Source organism: Sarcophilus harrisii, chromosome 2 (genome assembly GCF_902635505.1).
Source record: "Sarcophilus harrisii chromosome 2, mSarHar1.11, whole genome shotgun sequence".
In the NCBI taxonomy this organism is placed as follows: domain Eukaryota; kingdom Metazoa; phylum Chordata; class Mammalia; order Dasyuromorphia; family Dasyuridae; genus Sarcophilus; species Sarcophilus harrisii.
In genome coordinates, this window is record NC_045427.1 from 381005782 (window position 1) to 381031873 (window position 26092).

The following is a 26092-nucleotide window of genomic DNA, read 5'->3' on the forward strand; positions in this document are numbered from 1 at the left end:
CACAGTAAAATCAAAGAAAAGGTACCTGTGAGGTAGAAAGATGGACAGAGCATCCATTTGCTCATTTAAAACCATTGTCATCTTCTTAACTGAATCTTTAGTGATGGGTTAGGTAACAATTCTATTAGCACCTGCTCCCACCCACCACTCCAGGAAAAGCTCACTGGACCACAGGGGACCAGAACAAGAGTAAGAGAGCAGGAATATCCCAAAATCACAAGATCAGAGATCATAGGGCTCAGGATGAGGATGGGATGATGAATGACAAACTGAGGCTGAAGGAGGCCATCTGAGAGCCTCACCTCAAGAAGAGGGCATAAAGATTTGGAGAGAGGATTATAGAATGGTGTGTTATATGTTATAATGAGAACTCTGGTAAAAAAAAAAAAAAAAAACCATTTACAGAACCTACAGCTTCAATCTCTACAGTTCATGCTGTGAGTCATTTCCTTTTCCTACTTTTTATTGACTACCTGAAGAAGAAGCCTGATGAATTTTTTGGACAGTAGGTCATTACTTGATGTAATTTTTTTTTTCCTGCAACTGTTCAATAAGAAATCCAACCATTTAAAAATTAGACCAAAAACTCTAAAATCCAAACAATCAATTCTGTGAAAGTCAAACTCAGCAAGATGTTAGAGATCTATTTTCACCTGGAATTGCTGGGTTTGGCAAGTTGCTATCAAAGTGAACAAACAGATGAGGTCTGGCACCCCACTCTAAGATAATCTACAACTCTGAGACTTAATCTGCATGTGCAAATCGAAAGGCTCAGCCAATTCTTTTATGTCAGAATCTTTCAATAACATGAGTGGGCACAGGTGAGATGGATGGGCAACCATGAAAAAAGAATGATAATATGGAGGGTTTTCATGGACCTTAAACAGGTTAGCCCCTTCAAAATGAGGCAGAAAGGCTGAAGATGTTCATTTCTGTAACATTAGCGCTATCTTGTGGCCATGGTTTAGGATTACAATTAAGTCTTAGAACCAGCAAGGTGTTCTCGGCTCACTCCCTTTTAGTGAGAGGGCATCTCAGGTTAAATGCAAAGGGCTAAAGGTTTATATTGGGGACCAGCGACTCCAACTGACATAAGCCTAATTCTATCCCTCACCCAGATAAAATAAATCTAAAAATGCTACATCCTGTTGTAGCCCATCTAACATCTAGAACTGAGTCAAAACAGAGGAATAGGAAAGATAATATGGTAAATACCATTCATGGCAACTGTCACTAAAAGGTTAGCTTTCAGAGACACAAATGGTCCCATCAACAGGGTAGTGCACAGATTTCATTTTGTTCCTTAGGGAATTAGATCGTCTCAACACTAAGGTTCTCATTCTTCACTCCAGAAGGTTTTCTCAAAGCCAAAACTTTAAGTGTTGAGGACATCATGCTAAATGAAATTTCAGTTCATTAAAATACTCCTTAGTCATTTTCAGTCTGTTCTGTTCTCTTTTTCATCTCTGGCTTGATTCACAATACAGACAGGTAGCAGGGAGACTTGGTGGGATGGTTCTAATATTTCTTCAGGCAAAAAAAGGGCTGGATATACTAGGCAGGAAGGGAAAAGTGGAAATGCATCAGTCTACAGAGGAACAAGCTAGAGTATTGAGGAGACCCCCCCCAAAACATTGGGAGTCCCCTTCTCTGTTCGTAGGGGTTTGTCTACTCAACTAATTGCCCTCTTCAGGTCAGAAAGCTGAAAATAAAAACCATGTTATTAGCATAAATGCCTCAGAATCTCTGGGTTTGGAAAAAATATGCCCATGTTTTCTGTTCCCGCTTGCAGGTATTCAGAAAGTTTGTGCTTGCAATATATATTGCAAGAAAATGACAAGTTGATAATCAATGCTTGAATTCAGAAGTCAAAAAAAGGTGTATGCAAGACCCCACTTCATTAGAAAATTCTAGCCCTGTAGTCATGGGCTTAAGCAGTCAAAGAGACCTTAAAAGATTATCTAGTCCAACTCCCACATTTTGCTAAGGTGGAATAAGAGGCCCACCCTTTCCTGACCTTTACAAGACTTCATAAACACAACAGGTTTACTTCATAATGAAGGAAAAAATAGATCAGTTACAAATGAAAAAGAAAACATCAGTGAAAAAGTCTTCTGACTCCCTCCCTTCTTCCATACTCATCCCCAGATCCACAAGAGATGAGGTTCCTTACTGTTAATTAGAATTTCAAGAGATGCCTGGGAAAACGCCTGCCAAAAAAAAAAAAAAAACAGATCCTTCCATCCAATCTGAAGCTGTATGAGCACCAAGAAATTAAGAGAATCAGCTGCCCAGACCCGCTTGGCTTGGCTTCCCCCCAGGAGGCTCGATGGAACCTTTTTTAGCCACCTCCAAGCTGACAACCCCCTTTTATGCATGAAAACGTCCTTCTCTCTCTCTTTGTCAATGTGCAAGAGTGATCCATCCTCGGGGAAGAGTTAAGGAGTTGTTCTTTGTAAGGTGCCCCACCATACTGAGTTATCTACGCCCCACCTCCCCAGGTCACCTCTCGCCAGTCACCTGGCAGAAACCAATAGGGCTGAAGACACCGGCAGGAAGAGAGAAAATGGAAGCTCCTTCCTCCCCTCGCGTCAGAGAGGAAGGCAGCCTTGAAAACAACCGAGCAAGAGACCAAAGAATGGGGGCGACCAAGCAGGTGGAAGGAAGTGATTGCCTTTCGTTTTTTAATAAAATGTACAAAGTAACACAAGTCAGATTAAGAGGCAATAGGACAAAGGCTACGTGACAGAAACTGCTTGCCTTCTCTGGAGGCCCCGTGGTACCGCGATGGATGAGGCAACGATGACGGTGGCCACGTCTGACTGGCTTCATTGGAAACAGAAGTACTCAACACGATACACAACATCCCCTTTTCCTTCCCCTGGCCCACCCACCTCCCGCACTCAGCCCACCCGCTGCCCCTCTGCCAGGGCTCCCACCACCCTTCCACCCCAAGCGGCCTCTTTCCCTTTTGTTCTAGCTTTGTGATTCCCTGTCTTCCCAGATTTGTCTAACCCCATCTTATAACTCAGCAGTACACAAGCGCGCAACACATATGGAGGTTACAGACTCTTAACTTAGTGACTCATCTTATTGCATGCATGTAAAAGAGGGAAAAAAACTTTCAAGGCTATGCAAAAAAAAACCCCAACAACAACAACCAAAAAAAACAGAACCAGAACAGAAAATGAAGCAATATTGTTAAAGCTAGGCAAGCGAGTAGCATTGGGAGAAAAAAAAAATAAGGCTTTGAAGGCTTATTGATTCTTCAGATTGGAAATGTTTGGGTTCACTTTCTTTCTTTCTTAAATACCAATGTACCATTTTGGCTTTGAAAAATCTCTTCTCATTTCTCATCCTCTTTGGGACTACTTAACTCAGGGATGTTATATTAGAACGGCCTCCAGGAGGTGCCACAATACGCTTGCTGGCAGAGCGGACACCTTCATCCACCTGCGTACCTGCAGATACAAATATAAATTAGAGATTAATGTCAAGGGCAAAAGACACTGAGCAGCTGGCTGCCCAACCCTTGCCTGCCTCTTCTCCAAACCAAGCAGCCCTCACTTTGTTTCCGGCTCTGGTGATGTTCTCATCATCTCTCCCACTATTAACCCATGATCAATTTCTAAATTTATCTTTTTTTTTTTCTTATTTCTCTCTTTATTCTGTTTCCTCCAATTTACTTTTTGTGGGGGGTATTTTTGGAGGGAGGGAGAAGCAATAGGGGGTAAGTGATTTGCCAAGGGCCAGGTCAATACACTGTACCACCTAGCTACCCTCAGTTCATTTTCTATTTTTTCCTTTTCTTACTCTTCCCCTTAATTTGGTGAGAATATGTAATTAAATTTGGTATGGTTTTTATTAAAATATTAAAAATATCATAATATTTTAAAAGTATTTGTGATGCTTTTATAATAACTAGCACTTTTCAAATATCTCCTATACTCTTCACAACAAATCTGTAAACAAAGTGGTATTCTTATCATCCTTATTTGAGATGAGGATGATGCAATGAGATGACATGAGGAAAGTAAATGACTCACATGTAGACACACTAAGTGTTTGGGGCTGGTATTCTTACCCAGTACTACCGAGCTGCCCCAAACTCAGTAAATCTGTATTTCCTATTGCTCATTTTATAAAGCATGAGGATTAGAGAAATTATATACTGAAGAGTCAAAAAAGACCCGGGTTAGAGAGCTACCTTTACTTCTATAGCTGACTATATGATCTGAAACCAGGCATATTAACTCTTGGGATCTCAGTTTCTGCATTTGTAAAATGTAAAATTTTTTAAAAATTGTAAATTTTTAAATTAACTTTTTTTTTCTTTTTTTTTGCTGAGGCAATTGGGGTTAAGTGACTTGCCCAGGGTACCACAGCTGGAAGGTATTAAGTACCTAAGGTCAGATTTGAACTCAGGGCTGGTGCTCTAGCCACTGCACCACCTAGCTGCCCCAAGGAAAATTTTTTAAAGTAAATTTTAAGTTTTTAAATGTAAATTATAAAATAACCATAGGAGTTATACCAGAAGACTACAAGTGTTTTCTGTACTTCTAAAATCCTCTATTTTTATAAAGAAAGCAATTCTTCCATGGCCTGTGTTCCTCGTTGACTTAGAACACTTTCTTCTTGTCCTCAGAAATTTTTCCTCTAAGAAACTGAGCCAGCAAAAGTAGATACCTTTCTATTTCTTAAGATAATTATTCAGCCTCAGGGCATTATTACCCTTACTTTCCAGAGTATTTAATGTTAATATCAAAGGTTTTTATTGTTGTTTTTATTTTTCAATTTCTAGCTTTATCATATTTCCCACCAAAATCTAGGCACAGCAGGCTGGCTTACCTGACAGGCTAAATCCTGACTGATGAAGGTTTCTCACTGGGGGTGTCTGGCGAGTTGGTGACCCCCTGGTGGAGCCTGCAGGGGTGCCTCCTTTGGGAGTGGTGGTCAAGTCGAACACTGGCCCGTCATACATCCCCCTTGGCACAGCGTGCATTTCAGCCATCTATCACCGGGGGAAAGCATCATTAATTCCTACCAACAAGTAATTACAGAGTCCTTTTGTGTCAAGTACTATGCAAAAATGAAGACTGCTTGAACTCAAGTTCACAATCTCTTAGACTTCAGAAGGCAGACCAGAAATAGCAAGCCTGGGATTTGTGCCACTGTGTTTGGCACACTGACCCTTAGCTTTCGTTCCATGGGGGTGGCCATTTTCATCAGTTGCCTGGGGCTCCCCAGAAGCAAAGCAGTGAACTCAGTGGTCCTCCTTCTTTGGCAAAGCCAAACGGGGTTCAATACCTACTATGGGCTCCCAAAGTCACCAAGCATATCCCAATTTTTCCACACTATAACCAAGAGCACATGATTTATGATAATGACCAAGCAAATGAGATACAATGGGGACATATCCTGACCTTTACCCTCTGCTCAATTCAACTTCTAGGGATGTTCTAACTCTAATAAATAAAGAAATGGTCATCAACCAACTTAATAAGCCTTTTTTAAGGGCCTAGGTATTGGGCCTTGGGAAGATAGCAATTTTAAAATGAAAATCACCCCAGTCCTTAAAGAGCCTACAATCTACTAAACTATATGAGAGTGCCCAAACTTGCAAACACTAGATGCAACTTATTTAGATCAAGACCAGAAGGTTAAACCCCTTCTCCTAAAGGACATCCCTCAATCAAAGAGATAATATTTCACAATCTTTCTCAGTATCGGTGAGAACAAAGACAAGACATCAGCTCTTGCCCCAAACCTTTAAATTCCCATTATTGCTGGCTTCTATTATATTTGGGTTGGTTCGGTCTCCTTCTTACCTTCCTCCGAGCTTTAATGCGCTTATAGACAAAGTCAGAGAATGGGCTACAGGGGATGAAGCGCCCAGCCCCCTGGGTCACATGAAGATTGCCATCCTCCAGCATGATCTTGCCTTGGCAAATGACCACGAGGGGTGCTCCTCGCAGTTCCATCCCTTCAAAGATATTGTATTCTGCAGCCTGTACCACAGAGAAAATTTCACAAGAGATAAGAAGTGAGACATTGTAACTTCAGTCCACTATCCTGTTTCTGAAATGACAAGGGACTAGTAATTGTGAGTAAAAAACAAAAGAATAGTTCAAAATGTCCCCAACTTCTTCCATAGGATGGACTTCTATATAGCTGTACTTTTCTCTAACCAAGTGAGTAATCTCCATAACAAGAAGACCATAATTAACAAGGAAATTCAAGAGAAGTGGAAAGATGGCTAAAAAATTCCTAATTTCAATGAGTCACCAAATGGGAAAAACTATATTCCAGAAAACAGGAAAAAAAAACTAGCTTGGACACTAATTTCTGAAAAAAAAAAATGTGGAGAACATAAAAGATGAGCAACTATGCTAATTTTTCAAGAATGTAGGTTATAGAGCTTGAGAAAGGGATGGGTGATTCATGAGCTTGTGAAAAGAAGAATAGGGATCACTATGAGGTTCATGAAAAAAAAATCATACCAGACTAACTTTACTTCTTTTTTGATAGAATCAACATTGTCATAACAAGGCATTGCCACAAATATATATACAATTCAACCAAGGCATTTGATAAAACTTTCTCATGATATCCTTGTAAACAAGATAATAGTTAGGCTGGGTAGATATGAAGCTAATTCAGTGACTAGAAACAAAGAAAGGTGTTTGATGAATCAATGCCCATCTAGAATAAAATTGCTAAGCACAGAGCCCAAGGGCTGTCCTTGATCCTGCTCTGTCCAACATTTTTATCAAAAAGTATATGTGACATGCTCATCAAATATGGAGATAATTGGATAAATCTAGTCATAAATCTAGGGAAGATAGCTAATATAGCAGATGACAGGAGCAGGGTCCAATAAAATCTCAACTTGCTGGATTGAATCTAAGAACAAATTTAGTAGGGATAAACAAAATTCTACACTTGGATTCCAAAAGATCAGTAGTACAAGCAAAAAAAAAAAAAAAAAAAAAGAGGAAGGTCTTTCTTTGCCATAGTTTATTTTAAAAGATAGAGATGGGGAGTGGTTAATAAACTGAAAAATCAGTTAAAGTGAGTCAAGGTTTGGTACACACACACACACAGAAATAAAGGAGAAAATACAATAAACATAGAGGGAAGAGCATCCATGACAGAGAAGGAATTAGAAAATATATCATGTAGCAGGACCAGGAGATCATTATATACTTCAACAACAATATTATATGATGACCAGTTCTGATGAACCAGGCCATCCTCAGCAACGAGATCAACCAAATCATTTCCAATGGAGCAGTAATGAACTGAACCAGCTACGCCCAGAGAAAGAACTCTGGGAGATGACTAAAAACCATTACCTTGAATTCCCAATCCCTATATTTATGCCCACCTGCATTTTTGATTTCCTTCACAAGCTAATTGTACAATATTTCAGAGTCTGATTCTTTTTGTACAGCAAAATAACGTTTTGGTCAGGTATACTTATTGTGAATCTAAGTTATATTTTAATATATTTAACATCTACTGGTCATCCTGCCATCTGGGGTTGGGGGTGGGGGGTAAGAGGTGAAAAATTGGAACAAGAGGTTTGGCAATTGTTAATGCTGTAAAGTTACCCATGCATATAACCTGTAAATAAAAGGCTATTAAATAAAAAAAAAGATAAAGAAAAATAAAGTATGAAAGGAAAAAAAATATATATTATGTGAGGATTGCTTGAAGGAAGTAGGAATGTTTACTCCTAGAAAAGATAACTAGAAAGTTAGGAAATCTGTTTTCAAATATTTAAAGTGGAGTGTTTTCACTTTAATTTAAAGTCTTATTTGATTACATGGCTACCAAACACCAAGTATTGGGATTAAGGAGCATAGCAATTTTAAAATGAAAATCACTCCTGCCCTTAAACAAACCTGCAAACACTAGGATGCAATTTATTTAGATCATAAGACCAGAAGCTAAACTGGTCTTGTCCTAGGGGACATCCTTTAGTCAAAGAGATGGTGTCCTAATATTTCAGAATCCTTCTTAGTACTGGTGAGAAGAAAGACAAGACAATGGCTCAAGTGGATGAATATTTAATAAGTAGACATTCAAGTGGAAGAATAACTAGGCTTTCTTTTCTTAATCCCAAAACACAGAATTAAGATCAATAATTTGATGATTACAAGGAAGGGCCATTATAATCATGTAAGATGGCCTTCAGTTATTATTCTTTGCATGTGAAATTCTTCCAACCAGATTCTTCTAAAAAAAAGAAAGTTTTCTATATATAAATCTTGGAAAAATCATTTAAAAGTTTTCAGCTCTGAAAACTTAAATAGCCTGTAAAGTCTCCTTCTAGCTTTAAATCATATGTTCCCACATCTCCCTACTTCCCATCATTTCCTTCCCCAGTAAAACAAGCCTTACCGACTGATGGTTCTTGGCTGAAACAATCTTCACAGCATCTGGATCCCAAATGACTAGGTCACTGTCAGAACCCACAGATATTCTTCCCTTCCGAGGGTACAAGTTGAAGATCTTGGAGGCATTAGTACTTGTCACAGCTACAAATTGGTTTTCATCCATTTTCCCAGTAGCCTGTTCAAGTGCAAAGAGTCATTTGTCAATGGACAGTCCCCCTACCCAGAGCCAAGTTAGACCATAGTGACATGGGTTCAACTGGCTGAGTGCCTTCCAAATGCAGTGGTGACAGAACTTCAATATGGTAAACCTCAGGATTCATTAGGAAATGATTAGTGGCCAATGGAAGACTAGACATGATTATGATCATTTCTCAAGGAAGGTGGATTATCCATTGAGCTTTTAAGTGTCTCGGACTGGGTATTTTTAAGCTGTTATTAAACAGTGATTTATCTGATGCAATAATGAATAAGTTCAATATAGGTCAATGGCTCCCAGCCCCAATTTTTCAAATAACCAAATTCATCCACAAACATTTATTAAGCATCTACCATGTGCCAGGAACTATGCTGAGTTCTGGAAAGAAAAATGCAAAGAAAACAATTTCTTTTCTCAAGAAACATGCATTATCACCACTATTAATAAATACAGTATTGGAAATTAGATATAGCAATAAAAAAGAAGAAATCAAAGGAGTTAGAATGGCAATGAGGAAACAAAACTATTACTTTTTACAGATGATATGAAAGAGAACCGTATCACCAAAAAACCTACTTTGAAATAATTAACATCTTTAGCAAAGTTGTAAGATATGATAAACCCAATAAAACATAAGCATTTTTTAATATGACCAAGAAAGTCCAGCAGCAAGAGATAGAGAAATTCCATTTAAAATAACCATGGACAATATAAAATACTCAGGAGTATACCTGCAAAGACAAACCCTGGAACTACATGATCATAAATACAAAACACTTTTCACACAAATAAAGTTAGATCTAAAAAACTGGAAATATTAATTGTTTATGGGTAGAGCAAGCTAATATAATTAAAATGGCAATTCTGCCTAAATTAATTTACTTACCTTAGTGCCATACCAAATTACCCCAAAAAAATGTATAGAGCTAGAAAAAAAAAACAAAGTTCATCTAGAAGAACAAAAGGTCAAGAATATCAAGGGAATTAATGGAAAAAAAAAAAAAAACAGAGGAAGGTGGCCTAGCAATGAGAGATCTCAAACTACATTATAAAGTATCAAAACCATCTGGTAACTGGCAAAGAAACAGAGTGGTGGATAAATGGAATAAATTAAGTACTCACAAGATACATAGTCAATGACCATAGTAAGCAGCATTTGATAAATACAAAAACCCCAAAATTTGGGATAAGAACTCACAATTTGACAAAAAATATTGAGAAAACTGGCAAACTAGCAGGATAAAAATTAGGGGCACTATATTATAAGATAAGGTAAAAACAGATGCATGATTTAGACATACAGGATGATACCAAAAGCAAGTTAGAAGAGCAAGGAATAGTCTACTTATAAGATCCATGGAGTAGGGAAGAAGTCATGACCAAAGAAGCGATAGAGAGCACTATGAAATGTAAAAGAGATAAATTCAATTTTATTAAAATAGAAAGATTTTGTACAAGCAAAACCAATGCAACTGAGATCAAAAGGAAAGCATAATGCTGGCAAACAACTGTTACAGCAAGTGCTGCTTATAAAGGCCCAGAAGACTGAGTCAAAAGTATAAGAATACAAGTCCAATTAATAAATGATCAAAGGAAATCAAAGCTATCAACATTGATGTGAAATGCTTTGAATTACTTTTGATTATAGGAATGCAAATTAAAACAATGCCATCTTATACCTATCAGAATGGCCAATATAACAACAACAAAAAAAAAAAGGAAAATGATAAATGTTGGAGAGGATGTGAAAAAATTGGGACACTAATGCACTATTAGGAGAGTTGTGAACTGATCTAGCCATTCTGGAAAGCAATTTGGAACTGTACCCAAAAGACAATCAAATTGCACATACCCTGTGATCCAGCTATATCACTACTAGATCTGTATCCTAAAGAAATCTTTAAAAAGGGAAAAAAGGCTTATATGTACAAAAATATTTATAGTAGCCATTTTGTGGTGGCAAAATGTTTGAAATTGAGGGGATGCCTATCAACTGGGGAAGGGTTGAACAAGTTGTGGTATATAAATGTAATGGAATACTAATCGTGCAATAAGAAATCATGAGTAGGCAGATTTCAGAAAAACCTGGAAAACCGTATGGATGCAAAGTGAAATGAGCTGATTCAGGAAAGCATTGTACATAGTATCAGCAACATTGTATGATGATCAACTATGAATAACTCAGCTCTTCTCAGAAACACAATGATCCAAGACAAATTCAAAGGACTCATGAAGGAAACTGCTATTGATACCCAAAAAAAGAACTGATGAACTCAGAATACAGATCAATTTTTTTTTATTTAATTTATTCTTTTTCATGTTTTTTCCCTTTCTGATCTGTTTCTTCTTTCACAACTATGACTAATATGGAAAAATGTTTTGCATGATATATGTATAATCTATTTCACACAACCTACTATTTTTAGAAGAGAAGGATGGCAGGAGAAAGGGAGAGTAAAAGTTTTGAACTCAAAATCTTACAAAAATGCTGCTAAAATTATCTTAACGTAATTGGGTGAAAAATACTATTTTAAAAAAGCATGCATTATAAATACATGAAATTAATATCATTTGGGGAAAGGCACTTACAAAGTAAATTGGAGCAAGGAGGATCTGGACAGAACTCAAGTAGGAGGTAAAAATGGAAGATTTAAAGAGGTAGACTTAATAAGAGAGTATGGGTAAAGGTACAGAGATAGGACAAAAAATACTGTATGAGGCTATTCCATAAAGTGAATGAAGGGAAGTAATTCTGGGAATAATTCTGGAAAGACTGGGGCCAGGGCTTCTAGTGCCAACCAGAGGAGGAGGTTGAATTAGATCCTATGGGTAGCTGGGAGCCAATTCAGTTTCTTGAGTGCCTTCACACAACACTTTTATATGAAAAGGGTGAAAAGTGCGTTCAACAGGAAATCAAACAAGAATGTTCAACAAACTATTTAAATCAGTGTCTAGTCTCTAGTCAGTTGATAAACATTTGTTAAACTCCTATGACGTACCAAAACCAGAAAGCTGTTTTCTCCCAGTATCCCTCTGTAGGGCAGCATGACAGTGAATACATTTTAAGACCCAACATTAGGAAAATCTGGGGCCAAATCCTGCCTTGGACCCTCACTAGAGGTATGATTATAAGCATGTTTCTGATCCTTAGCTGTGGAGATTCAAATTAAGTACTTTTAAAGGCCCTCTGATGGTTCTAGAAAAGCATTATAGTGATAACGAATCTGGAGGTCAGTGTTTAAACTACAGCCAGAGGGCCTCAATGTGGACCTTTGCAGAAGTCCTTTCTGTACTCAGTACAGTGCCATACACACTGTAGGTGCCTCAGAAATGTTTACAGACTGAAGGCAGTATATTAAGGAGAATCTACCAGACCATTCGTGCTTAGAGCCAGAAAACTCTCATTGCTTTTCTGTTTTCTCTCCAGTGCTTGGCAAACTTAATGAGTAATAATTATTCAGTTGTTGTACAGCCAGTTGTGACTCTGGGGACTACGCACAAATGTTGCTCATAGCGTTTTGTTGGCAAAGACACCAGAATGGTTTGCCATTTCCTGCTCCGGTGAATTAAGGCAAAGAGGGTCCCACAGATACTCTGTGTCTGAGGCTGGTCTTCCTGACCCCAGACCCAGGGCTCCACCCACCAAGAGGTCTGGCTTCTCTCCTGAGTTCCAGGTCTCAGACTGACTCAGCCTGGGCTGCAGGAGGAGCAGTCATCCTTTCCCCAGTTCCTTACCACAGCCTTATCCCAGATGACGGACATGCGCTCCTCCACCCCATTGGTGCCCTCGGGGATGGCTGTGAAGTTGTCCTTGCCGATGGCTTTCTGGGCGGTGCTGAAGGTGCAGTGGGCGCTCCCAGCCAGGTGCAGGTCCCCACTGCGGGAGAGGGAAACCAACGGTCAGGGCAAGTGGGCGGCCAAGCCCTCCACACGGAGAGCAACATGGGCAGTGGAGGGGAAAGGTAGAAGGGCGGGGTTCAAGTCCCATTTCTCGGCACTATCTTACACCAAGTCACCACAGACAGGGATAATGATAATAGCTAACAATTACACAGCACTAACTCTGTGCCAGGAACCATACTGAGAACTCTATAATGATGATGATGATGATGTCTTAAATTTATATTGTGCCTACTATGCATCAGGCACTGTGCTACATGCCTTACCATAATGATGATGATCACAATAACAATAGGTGATATTTATAAAGCACTTACTATGTGCCAGGCATTACGATAAGCACTTTACAATTATTCTCTCATTTGATTCTCACAACAATCCCTAGGAGATGAGTGCTGTTAGTATTTTATTTTCCAGATGAAGAAACTGAAGCAGAGTTTAAGTGACTTGCCTAGAACACTCAGCCAGTATGTGTCTAAAGCCACGTTTGATCTCTGCTCTTCTTAATTTACACCCATCAAGAATCCCATTCCCTCCACCACCTCGCTCCCAGGGACTCTCAGAGCCTCCACATTTGATGGGATGAGTGAGCAGTTACCTACCCGGTCCATGTCTGTGTCTGCCCCCTTCCTGAGTAGAATTACTTGCTCTATACTAAGAGGGTGAGCACGCTGCTCAATGACTCTGGCGAGTTTTTTTCTTGTGGTACATTAAGCGTGACAGCTCAAAATCCTACTTCTATACCTTCTTGTGCCAGCATTAATGCCACATGAAAAAAGTTCCTTATTTGAATCAATAACCCATAAACCAGGAAGCACACTCAATCTGTTTCTGGGGATTCAATGTGCTATAAGTCCATTTAAACTATTTTTACAGGTGAAGTTCTGATTTTCAAAAGCTCATGAGGAAACTTTTCACTTTATTGCTATTATTTATGTTCACGACAATAGCTTCTAATGAGGAATTATTTTTTTAAAAGGCCAAAGATATTTGTGCTACTTAATTATGGAGGCTAGCTTGGAACACGGCAGCTCCAAATCTTCTCAGGGCTGCTGAGTCTGGAACACAGATTCTAACTACAAGAAAAACCCAAGGACTAAGCACATTTCTGCAGACAGAGGACTTGAACGACTCTGAGATTAACATTTGAATACATCTGTAACACCCTTAAAAGAATGCAAGGGAGAACAGCATAGAAAGTTCCATTCCCATTCATTCCAGTGATGGCTCTAGCCATGGATGTATGAAATCCCTTCCTGGGCCTCAGGTTAGTTTCTCTTTCTCTTTACTAAATTAGGCCTCTGAAAAATTAAGGGCTTGGAAACATGACTCCTGAGGTCCTGGTTCTATGGCTCTGTTCTGGAAGAACAAGAGCACAGGGGCATGCTAAGAACATCGAATCTATAGGCGCAGAAGGGGGTTTAAATCCCATCTCTGATGTTGTTACCTGTGTGTGAAGAATGTACCTTAAACTTCCAGAGGTCTCAGTTTCCATATCTAAAAGATGAAAGCAGGGCAGTAAATGGATTTTGAGGTTCCTTTCATCTCTAGGATCCTATGGATGATCCTTTGCGTAGTAAAATTGGAGGCTGAGCATTAATAACACTTGCCACCAGGAGGAAGCAGTGAACAACTCCAGGAACGGATGTGGCTATCAAAAATAGCCAGTGATAACAGCTTCATATTAGTGGAACAATCCCTTATACTTACTACATTTTAGATTTAAATATAGGTCATATTTCCAAAACTCAGTCCTTTTAAGAGGAAAAAATGAGTATATATTAAAGATAATTACATAAAATTACCATATTTTCAATTATATTTAGTTAAAGGTTTTGGGTTTTAAAGTAGATTTACAGTGAAAGGTATTTCGGTTTTAACCTTTTACAAAAACATGCTTTATTTCTTTTTATCACTACTCTATTTTTTTTAACTTGCATTCTCATTCTCTTAGAAAGGGAATGGAAGTGTGGAATAATATAGTAAATAGGGAACTGGCCTTGAAGCCAAGACTTGGATTCAAATCCCTCCACTAAAACATACTACTTTTACAACCTGAGCAAGTTTACCTAGGCAAATCTTAAGACTGTAAGTTGAAGAGAAGATGATGACTCAAGATAAGTAGACACAGTTTCCTTGCCCAGGAATTTCTGTACCAATAAAAGCAAAGGTCCAGCCTGAATCCATATGAGATAACCCTTATGATAGTTTCGAAAAATGCTTAGCACAGCACCTGACACATTGTAGGTACTTATTGCCTTCCTCTTCCTTTACCAAAAGCACAAAATAGTAGAATGAGTAGATCTTGGAAGTCGCTGTCTAGTTGTGTCTGACTGTAACCCCATTTGGGGTTTTCCTGGCAAAAACACTGTAGGGTTTGCCAAACCTCATTTGACAAGTAAACTGAGGCAAACAGGATTAAATGACTTTTCCAGGGTTACACAACTAGTAAGTCAGTCTGAGGCTGGATTTGAACCCGGAAAAATAAGTCTTCCTACAACACTCTATCTAGCACAAAGACCTTGAGTCAATTCCCAGATTTTATTCTTGTTCCCTACAAAAAGCTGGGTAAGTCACTTCTCTCTGTGGGCTTCGGTGTCTTGTACAATGAGCAGGCTGGACAGATTTTTCTAAAGTCCTGTCTTCCAGATTTCATTCTACAATCTGTTGATTATGGGCAATTCTCAGGATGTGCCAGACAGGGCTTGGGGTGGTCTGGATTGCCAGGTGCTAAGTATCTGACATATACTTTCTTTCTGTTTCATGCCACTGAGAACATATGCTCTGAGGAGCACCTGAGGGACTATTGCTTCTGGCATGAAGGGTGATTGTTAACCACCACAACTACACTCCGAGAAGCTTCTTGGACCTTTAAAAAAACTATCAGGTTTCAGAAAGGCCAGGAGAGACTTGCACGAATTGATGCTAAATGAGTAGAACCAAGAGAACACAGCAACAGCAAGATTATGAGATGATCAACTGTGATGGGCTTGGCTCTTTTCAACAATAAGGTGATTCAGGCCATTTCCAAAAGACTTGTGAGGGAGAAAGCCATCTGCATCCAGAGAGAGGACTGTGGGAACTGAGTGCGGACCTTTTTGTTGTTGTTGTTTGTTTTTGTGGTTGCTGTTTGCTTGCTTCTTTCTCTCTCATTTTTTCCTTTTTAATCTGAACTTTTTGGGGATCTGATTTCAAGTAATGAATGTACCCAGCTTTTCATAGGGAGCAAATATAAGAACTGGGAACTGACTCAAGGTCTTTGAAGTAGACAGTGCCAGTAGGAAGACTCATTTTCCTGATTTTAAATGTAGAAATATGTATAGAAGAATTGCACGTATTTAACTCATTTCCTTTTCCAGCCCATTTTACAGATGAGCAAACAAGGTTAAATGACTTGCCTAATAATAGCTATGACACAGCTAATAAGCATCTCAGGCTGCTTTTGAATTCAGGTCTTCATGTCTCTAGATCTGGTGCTTTATCCACTGTTTCACTTAGTTCCCCCTACAAATCTTAAAGAGCTAGATAAATGATGAAAATGTTGATAGTTTTTTTTTATTTAATAGCCTTTAATTTACAGGATATATACATGGGTAACTTTACAGCATTAACAATTGCCAAACCTCTTGTTCCAATTTTTCGCCTCTTACCCCCCCCCTCCCCTAAATGGCAGGATGACCAGTAGATGTTAAATATATTAAAATATAAAATGTTGATAGTTTTAAGAGGAAACATAGTACAGTGGATAGAAAAACTTGGTCGACATCCTGCCTCTACATTCGTTATGTATGAAGCCACCTCAACTGTTCCCATAGACGTCTGTGTCTGACCTGTGGCAGAGCATTCTGAGCTCACATAGGTCTGATCATCCAGTCAGAGACACTGGAATCTATTCTAATATGGTGATGTCATTTTGGTCCTCTGAGAACCACAGACAACAACCAAAGACTGACACTGGGGAAATCACTTAATGCTCCACCTCCAGGCAACTCATTAGAATTTATGAATTGCAGATGAGTGGTTAATTTGCATTGATGAAGAGAGTTACTCATTAGGAGTTCCCCAATGCTAAAGAAAACAAAAGTTTGATTTTCCCCCACTCCTAAAGAGATGCAGACTTTTAAGAACTGCAGCAGAGAAGGTAGTTATTAGGTATGAGATCAGACTGGGTGCACTTGGTTTACTCCATGAGTTTTTACAAACTCTTTGCCAGGGTCCCATTATTCCCTTGGCACTGGTGATGTCCACATGGATGAGAAAGGCCAGCTCTGGGCCTCCGAGGAATTGCTAGAATTCTCAGTGGGGGCAGCGTCTGTCTCAGGTCTGCCTCACAAGTACCATGTCCCCCCACGGCCCGCGCTGGCCCAGCATGCCTCAACCAGGGGGCACCGAGCAGCTGAGAACCAGACCAAGCCCACTCTGCTCAGGACTCTTCTCTGTTGCTAACGCCACCCCCCAGAAGGAACTCATCTGAGCCGCCATTCCACCTTCTGCTCTATAAACAAGAGTGATCACCGGGTCAGCAAGGTGAAGCAGCAAAGAGCACTGGCCTGGGGACTTGGGAAGCTCTCCGGAGACACTGTCTGTGTGACTGGGGAGGTCCCCTAAGGCAATCATGAAGAATAAATGCGACAGTACCTAAACATGTCTATGTACACACACACCATCATCATGGTTACTCTTTTGCTTGGCCAGCACCCACCTTGCCAACAAGGAGTTGATGTAGTCCGGAGTGGTGGGGTCAGGACTCAGTGGGGGAGATGTCACAAAAGCGGCAGCTTTAGCCCAATTCTTGCTCCAATAGTGTGTCCCATCTGTACCAAGACTGGCTGTGATGGGTTCACCAAACACCACATTTCCTAGAGGATAGAAAAAAAATACAAGCCTGATTTACAGATTGTAAGAAAAAAAAAAAAAAGATTTTTCCTAAGGCAGAGAAGCGTTTTTAGGAGATCTGGGCTCAAGGCCTGACTCTTGACACATTTTGGTTGTAAGACCTTGGGCAAGTCAACTGAGGTTGATGAGAGTAATTAGATGACACTGATTAGAGTATCAGACTGGAGGTTAGGAAGCTGTTGCTGTTCTTGGGTCTTTTCAATTCTATCTGACTTTCCAAGCCCCATTTGGGATTTTCTTGGTAAAGATACCAGAGTGGTTTGCCATTTCCTTCTGCAGCTCATTCTGCATTCCTCATCTTCAGATGAAGAAACTGAGGCAAACACTTATTCACACAGCTGAGTGTCTGAAGCCGGATTTGAATTCATGAAGATGTGTCCCAGACTCTAGGCCCAGCATGCCACACAAGTCAAAATCTGGCAGGTCTCTAAGATTATAAGGTGTAGAGCAAGTACAGAGCTACATAGGTAGAAACTCCTGGGAAGATCCTTAAGCCAATGCCCTCCAGAGGTTTAGGAGACAATGACGAAGCACTGGAAGTCAGCGTACAAGGAGGATCCAAGCTCACCCTCTCCCCAAAGCCAACAGGGATAACTAGATCCTGATCTAGGTAAAGGATGACCACTGAGGCCCCAAAGCCAAAGCTTCTCAACAGAAGAAAGATTCCCTCTAGTCCTTTTACATCACCCTCAATCTCAAGCAAGGAGTGGGCCAAGAACATGGAGTAAAACTCTGGGGGACAGCAAAGGATTCAATGTCCCCAGTGAGTGAGTCTCCAATGGGACCACTTGATGAGAATAGCCTTTGTGGGAGAAAGTACTCCATCTGACTTCATTCACAAAGATCCTAGCAGAAGAAGAATGAATTATGGCAGTCTAGGGGATTGCTGAAACAAAGGAATACAGTTGTGAAACTCTATCTCTGAAAAATCAATCTCAGCATTTTAGAGGGATGACAGTTTCATCTGTGTCTTTATATCCGCCATGCTGAGCACATAGGAGACATTTAATAACTGTTTCTTTAAAGGCATCAGAACATAGATGACTGCTGAAAAAAGACTAAAGTTATGATACATAAATACAATGGAATATTTTTATGCTTTAAGGATCAATGGATATAATGAACACAGAGAAGCAGAGGAAGACTTCTATGAACAGATACAAAGCAGAATGAGCAGAACTTAGAAAAGAATATCTACAGTGACTATAATCTGATAAATGGAAAGAGCCACAAGAATAAAATGATTGAAACAATGTATTTAAGTGACAATGACCAAGTCTGGTCTCAAAAAAGAGATATAATGGGACACTATACATGTAAAATACTACAATAAGATCAGATTAGCTAGTTTTGCTAAATATTTGGAGGGTATTTTTATGAAGGATACCTTTCTGAGAGAGAGAGGGAGGAATATACATTGGGAAATGTAGCTTTCCTGGCTCTCTTCAAGTTTCAACTGAAATCCCCTTTTATGCAAGAAGCCTTTTCAATCTCCCTAATGCCTTCCTTAGACTGATGATTATCAAATGATCCTATATATATATATCTTGTGAGTACATAACTATTTGCATGATTTTTCCCCTATTAGTCGCTCCATGAAAGGCTTGCCTTTTGTCTTTCTTTGAATCCCTAGTGTTTTGCACATAATAGGTACTTAATAAATGCTTATTGAATAACTGGTAATTGACTATAAAAATAAAATATAGCAATAAAAATTATTTTTAGAAGGAAAAAAATAGATGAGCACTGAAATCTCCTACCTCATACCCAAACTGGTATTTATTACCCTCTATCCTCCAGTCTGAGTGTCAGAAACACATTCATCCCTGCCCTAACGCTCGTTTCTCTTTCTTCCTGATTCCAAAGTCTCCCTTTTAAAGTTATGAAGAGGCTTGGCTTAAAAATGCCTAGCATACTCTGATGAAACCAGATGTGTTGATATTAATCTGCCTGATTCTCCAGGGTTTTCTATAAATATTAATTCAACTGAAAAATGCATGAGGAATGAAGAAGAAGAAAAAAATGAAGGAAAACAACTACATGGAGAAATAACAAGAAAAAAGGACTGCGGAGTTTCCAGCATTATGGAGAAGTGAAGTAAACTCAAGCAGTCAGAAGCATTAAGGAGCCACTCTCAGAAGCTGGGGCACCAAAGGCCTTGGAATCCCATCAGCAACTCAGTCAACACTGACCACAAAAACCACCAAGTCTCTTTGCTCTATTATCTTTTCTCTTTCCCTGAGAGAGAAAGGGGATGGAAAACTTCAGGCACATTCTCTCCAGGGTCAATTTTTTCCCTTTCTGAAACATGTTCAATTTACTCAGTTTATTGGCCATGGAAGACCCTATGCCAAACCTGCAATGTAGACTTTCTACAACATGAAGCAGAGTTAGAACAAAGACTCAGCCCTATGAAATCACTTCCTTAGCTGTGAAATGAAAGGGTTTGGCCCAGCAAGCCTTAAAGGTTCTTTCTGGCTCTAAATCTCTCCTTTTTTCCAGAGAAATCTTCACTGGAGGGCCAAGGCTCCGAGCAATTTCCTTCCCAGTAAAGGAACAGACCAATCCAAGAGACCAGAAGCCAAGGTCAAGTCTATCTAAAAACCTGCAATAAAATACTCATGAGAACCAGCATGGAGGTCCCCAGGATGGCTTTGCAGACATGTGTACACTTGCCTACTTTCTACTTTTCTCCATGAAAGGAAGGAATGGAACAAGGGAAACCTGGGCCCTCTTCCCAGATCCACAGCCTTTTTGTAACTCAGGCATCGAGGAAAAACAGTGTCTTGTTTATTATTAAAAAAACACACACACAAATTGGGAATCCAAGTGAATCTGCCAGCCCGGCTGAGACAGAAAGGGTTCTCCACTCACAAGAATGGACCACCCACCTTCAGGGATGCTGGGCATCAAAAGGCAGTCTGCACTATTTTTAACAATCCCAATCACTTACATGTGGAATTTTGTGGACTTAGCCCAAAATGTGGCATTTAAACTACTGTTTGTTCTCATGGCTTCTCCTCCATCCAAAACATTTCATTACTACCTAATGGCCAGGCCATTTTGCATTCACCTGAAGCAGAAATCCAGATGGATCCTTCTGAAGCCATTCCCTTTCTCGTCTCTTCCATCCTTCCCTAACTGTCCCCTAGAACTTTTGTAACTACCCCCCCCTCACCACTCATTCTGGGATCAAGCCATCTACCAGTCAGGTTGAGAGACAAGGCCTTTAATAAATTAAACAAATAAAATAAAACTCAGGAGAGTCCACTCAGCCTTTAAAGACCATATTCTTCCAGAGACCCTAGACTAATGGGCATAGTTAGCAGTGAATAATCAGTGAGGTTGTAAAAAAAAAAAATAAGAGATTAAATTCATCAGTATGTGAGGTCCTTTTCAACTCTACAACTAGAATCCTAAATCCCACATATATATGCCCAGCAAAGCCAAGTCTTGGACACTGACCAAGGCTGCCGGGAAGGAAAGCAATGCTGTGAGAGCACAGGCCCTCCATAAGAGCACAATTCACCTTTCTTGCGGGCTTGAGAGATGAGATCCGCAGCACTCTTGCTCATGACCTTGGTGATGTAGAGAGGGCAGTTGGTTTGACTGGCAATGGTGATTGCCCGAAAAACAGCCTCAGCTTCCAGCTAGAAAGAAAGGAACCAAACATCAGAAAGCGCCCCCCCAACCAAGTTGCCAGTCCTTCTGCCTCTACAAGCCCAGATGCCATTCCTCAAGGAGATGAGTTGTCATCTAACAGAGGAGGAAGCTGAGTTTATCAGGTGGCTCTATTTGTTAAGTAAATACCCGTGCCATGTCTGTACTTAAACAAAGTTGAAAAAAAGCTATATTACTGCCTTTATCTTCACATTCCACTAAATGCTGCACCTCACCCCTCTGGGAAAACACCATCATAGCACCAGAATGTCTGCTAAAAGAGTCAGCAAACATCAGCTGGACCACAGCTTGAATCCCTGGTATCTTGTGAGTAATAATAACATTGCAGGGTTAAGTCCAAGGGGCTGGTCATACCATAAATTAATTAGATCCTTCCTTACTGCCCTAGGTGAGGTCATAAGCTCATAAAAATCCCAGCTTTGGATTTATAGGATGCCTCCAGGATCAAATCCAATCCTTATAAACCCAAAGCAGGGATTCTGGAGCATAGCTCCATATCTGATTAGTTCATTAGGCATCACAAAGCCCTTTCACACTCATCACCTCAATAATTCTCCCAAGTTATTAATGCATTTCTTTCTCTCCAGTCACCTTATATTTACTTATCCTATGTCTTGGCTCCCCTGGGCCTTCAGTCTCCCTGTCTATAAAATGAAAGAACCAGGTTTGATAACCTCAGATATCTCTTCCAGCTATGATTCTATGATCTGTGTACATGCTATATACATTCTCACAGAATGGAAGCAAAAACTGGTGTGTTTCTTTAATTTCTGTCTTTGAATCTAAATGTAGTACCTTACACTTAGCAGAATACATTTTTAAATTGAACTGAAGCAGAAGGTGGTAGAGTGTTGGGGGGACTATGGCTACAAGATGTCAAATATATAGCAACAGATGTAGGATCACTGTGTTAGTAGGTTTTGTGCAAATGTTTTATTTTACTGCTAGGAAAGATCATAATTTTCAAAAAATCTATACTTATAGATATATACATGTATGCATGTGTATATATTTTATCATATCTATTTTAAAAATGATCCCATTTTAATTGTTTTTTTACAAATCAATTACAATGGGAATTTGCATTTTTCTTTTTTTTTTTACCCTGAATTACAGTGAAATTTGCATTTTGTGAAAATGTTAGTATTTTGCAAATGTTTTACTTTGCAAGAGGGGGGATGGAGCAGGAAGTGATGGGTATTTCTAAAAGTCTATACCTATCTTAGGCATATGATAAACCTATGTTAGACATATATTATTTTAAGATAAACTTATTTTAATTAATAAATGTTGACCAAAAAAATTACATTGGGAAGAACACAGCTTACAGACAACATAGGTCTGAGCAGTTGAGTTTGTATTCATCCCAAGCTACTTTCTCCTCCCTGGGAAAGGAAGGTGACATTGGGCTTCCAGATGACCCTCTGTTCTCTCTCATGCTATTATCCTCTCAAGTTTCTCTGTGGAGTTGCTGGGTTCCAGCGTCAGAAGGCACCACTCAAGGTACAGTCTAAGTATGCTTTGAAGTGGAGAGGGCCTGTCTTGTTCCCTGATAACTCCTCCCTCTGAGCAGCTGTCTTGACCACTTCAGTTCCCAATGACCTCACCTCTGGCCTTTGATCTCCCTCTCTCCCAGGGCGGCGTGGATTTCCAACACTTCGGCAACCTGACTATCTTTGGAGGGTTACATCACCCTCTCTGACTTCACCCACAAAAGCTTCCAAGGTTCTGACAGATGCTACAGCTGAAAGGCCTCTTATTAAAAAGAAGAAAGGAGGGAGAGAGACAGGGAGCCAAACCAGAGAAGGCAAAAATAGGCCTTTCGTTGAAATCCCCTGGCCCCTGGCCCACTGCAGACTCCCTCAGTGACCCAGCTGAAGGAATCTATCTTGCAAGCACAGTGGTTATCCTTTAGAAATGGTTTTGAGAATGGCGCCAATTAGCCCAAACCAACCTACCCTGTGGAATTAATCTGGCTTTATTTCCCCACATAGTGGCGACTAACTTTACAGGCAAGATGCATTTGGTCTATAAGCCAGGGACAAAGCCATTAATGAATTCTGATGACGAATTCAAGTAACAACAGCAGCAAAGGGGGATCATTAGAACTAAGGGGGGCAGGGGGAGAACTGGATACTTCATTTTAGTTGGTTTCTTCCTCCTATCACTTAGTATCAGCTTAGAATTGTGGAATAGGAAATTGTGGAATATAAAACTCCATTCTATTCATTTACATGCAAGACACAGAATCAGTTTAGGTGCTAGCAGGTCAGCCTTTACAAGGTTAACCTGCCATTTGTAGACAAACAACTCCCAATCCCACAAGCAGATACCATCATGTCAAGTATTCTGGAGACACTCATCTAAACCCTTCTGCTGTCTCTCCGTCCCTTTGCCAATACTGAACCAGTAGATAAATGAAATATGAGGCAACTAGGTTTTAAATGAGCACAAATTCTGTACCTGGAAGAAATTAGTTTAAATCCTGCCCTTGACACATCCTAGCTGAATAAGCCAAGATAAGTCAACCTCTCTCAATCTTATTTCTGTCATCTGTAAAATGGTAATAATAATAACACTTATCTCACAGGACTGTTAAGAATATTAAGAGAGATTAAATTAAAGAGATCTATAAACCATAAAGAACTATAACAAATGTTAGCTCTTATGCTTATGATAATATAAATATCACTATCATTCCAAAGAATTATCAATTTCAGAATGGGAAAGAATCCTGCTAACTGTAGATTTGGAGGACATGGAATATTTAATGATCAACTTAAATAACATCTATAGCATGTTAGAAAGCAGCTGAAATAATTTCTCAACCACCTGTGTCTCCACGCAGAAAACTTAAGCCAGTGATTCTGAAATTGACATAAATTTAAAATATAGGACCAAAATGGTGAATCCCCAGCTATATTCAGTAATGAAGGACTTCAAAAGTTTCCTTCCCATGGCCATTCCTAAAGGTCTATGGATTTCATCTGCTTTAATGAGATTAAGAAAGGAAATATCCCTCTCTTTTGGCAATCCCCTTACAATTTAGGTGTATTTTCTGTTTTTGTCAGCCAAAGACAGCCTTTGACAAAATGTTTCAACATAGTTCTCTTTATCGATTTTTCCCCCCAATCTCCAAGATGAGTGCATACACAAATGTATGTGTAAGCAAACACACAGTTGCCTATTTGTGTGTGGGGAGGGAGGTACACACACACTAATAGTGCCAGCCAAACATAAATGCATCTGACATAAAACAAGCTGCAGGATGTGAGGAAGAAAACCTGCCCCTGATAAGAATGTATCTCTAGGGAGGGCCTGGAAAGGAACACAGAGGCTCCAAGTTTTGTTTCTTTCCTTCCTTTTTTTTTGCTACTTACCTCCTCTGGTCTACTCAGCACATGGCCTTCAGGGCCAGTTATTCCAATTTCCAACATCCGGGCTTGTTCCTGGAGGGATGAAAAGCCAGATGTCAACAGATACCAATTAACTGCATCAGCAAAAAAGATGGAGAATTCTAGAGAATGTTTCCATCTAAGGATGGAGGGCGAGGGGGGGGGGGAAGAATGTTACCATGAGATCTCTAACCAGAACGATTATGAAACCACTGAGTCCAATTTATAGATGAGAAAATTGAGTCCCAGAGAGAGAACACAACCTGATGCAGGTTGTAGCTGAGAACAGGTCTGATCTAGGAGGCAGTGCTGTTCAATAGTGAGAGCTACTGAACAGCATTCAGATCCTGTTCTAATACTTCTATCTATATTAACTTGGGCAAGTCAACTTCCCTTCCACTGGTCTTCGTTTCTTCATCTATAAAGCCTCTGAGTTTCCTTCCTAATTCAGCTCTACAATCCCCCAAGTCACAGCCAGTCCTTACACTTGAGCGAAGGAGCATCCTCTTAATTAACAAATTATATTTTTATCTTTGGCCAGTACCATTCCATGTGTACAACACACTGCTTCTCCACATCTCCCCTCTGCACCATATGTGTGGTCAGACAATTCCCTAGAATTCTTCTGCTCCATTGGCAGGGGGAGTGCGAACAACAGAATTAATGATGCTGCTAACATCTCACATACTTCAGCACACAGGTGTGTGCATTTGAAGCATGCACGTGTACACATTTCAAACCACAAAATAATGCAGGAAGAACCTCCAGGAAAAGGCCAATACCTTGAGAATGCTTGTAGCTGCTGAGCACTGAGCTGTACAGCTAAACTAGAATTTGGAATAGAGTCATCGCTGCATTCTGAATCTTCCCTATTGAATCATTTGCTAAATAGTGGCACGAGGACTAAAGGACATTTCATTTCCACATCTGCAATTCAATAAGTATTTATGAAGTCTACTCCATTCATCCCTCTTTTGGGCTCCAGTTTCTCTGGATACCAAGCTCTATCTTCACTTAGTAGATGGCAGGAAGAGCGTGCAGTGGGTGTAACTATAACAAAATAATAGTTTGTTTGATAATTTGTTTGATTTAAAACGCTCTTTCCTACCCCTACCAGATAAGCTCTAGGATACTTTGGAAATCTAACAATAGTTACATAGATAAAAGTATCTATATAATGTAAAGACCAGTGGGTTTGAGGTCCAAAGACCTAAGTTCAAATCTTGCCTTTGCTACTTATTACCTGCGTAAACTTAAAGCAAGTTACTTGCTTTCCATGAACATTAGTTTCATTATCTTATTCATTTATTATTTATTTATTAAAGTGAAGGTTTGATAATCTCTAAGGTCTCTTCCACCTCTAAATCCTGTGATTCTATAAATCACAGTTTGACTTCTAAATTCACAAACCATTTTCCCAGCTCTTCAAATAAAGGGTGCTGAGCTAGTGGGTTTATGGGCTGTCAGATTAAGACAGTAATTCTGGAATGATATGTGACAGGTCACCCTGATTAGTTCTTAAAATAACAAGCTTCATTCCAAGAACGCATGAAAACATCGAAAGTCTGTTCTATTGTTCTGGAGTTTTGTTTTGGTCATTCTGGGGTGAAGAATGAAGATAA

General features: G+C 39.7%; 1 protein-coding gene across 5 annotated transcripts in view; it reads right to left on the minus strand.

Annotated features, from left to right (window-relative positions):
- Positions 1-210: 210 nt before the first annotated feature.
- DPYSL3 (dihydropyrimidinase like 3) overlaps positions 211-26092 on the minus strand; it is a 134596-nt gene continuing 108714 nt past the window's right edge. For all 5 annotated transcript variants that reach the window (XM_003756705.4, XM_031953493.1, XM_031953495.1 and 2 more), the window contains exons 7-14: positions 24456-24524; positions 20924-21044; positions 17201-17357; positions 12334-12475; positions 8407-8577; positions 5829-6008; positions 4849-5011; positions 211-3461 (exon numbers count right to left, since the gene is read on the minus strand). In XM_003756705.4, coding sequence (XP_003756753.1) covers positions 3373-3461; positions 4849-5011; positions 5829-6008; positions 8407-8577; positions 12334-12475; positions 17201-17357; positions 20924-21044; positions 24456-24524 — 1092 coding nt within the window. In that variant the 3' untranslated portion in view covers positions 211-3372. The remainder of the gene's footprint in view (positions 3462-4848; positions 5012-5828; positions 6009-8406; positions 8578-12333; positions 12476-17200; positions 17358-20923; positions 21045-24455; positions 24525-26092) is intronic.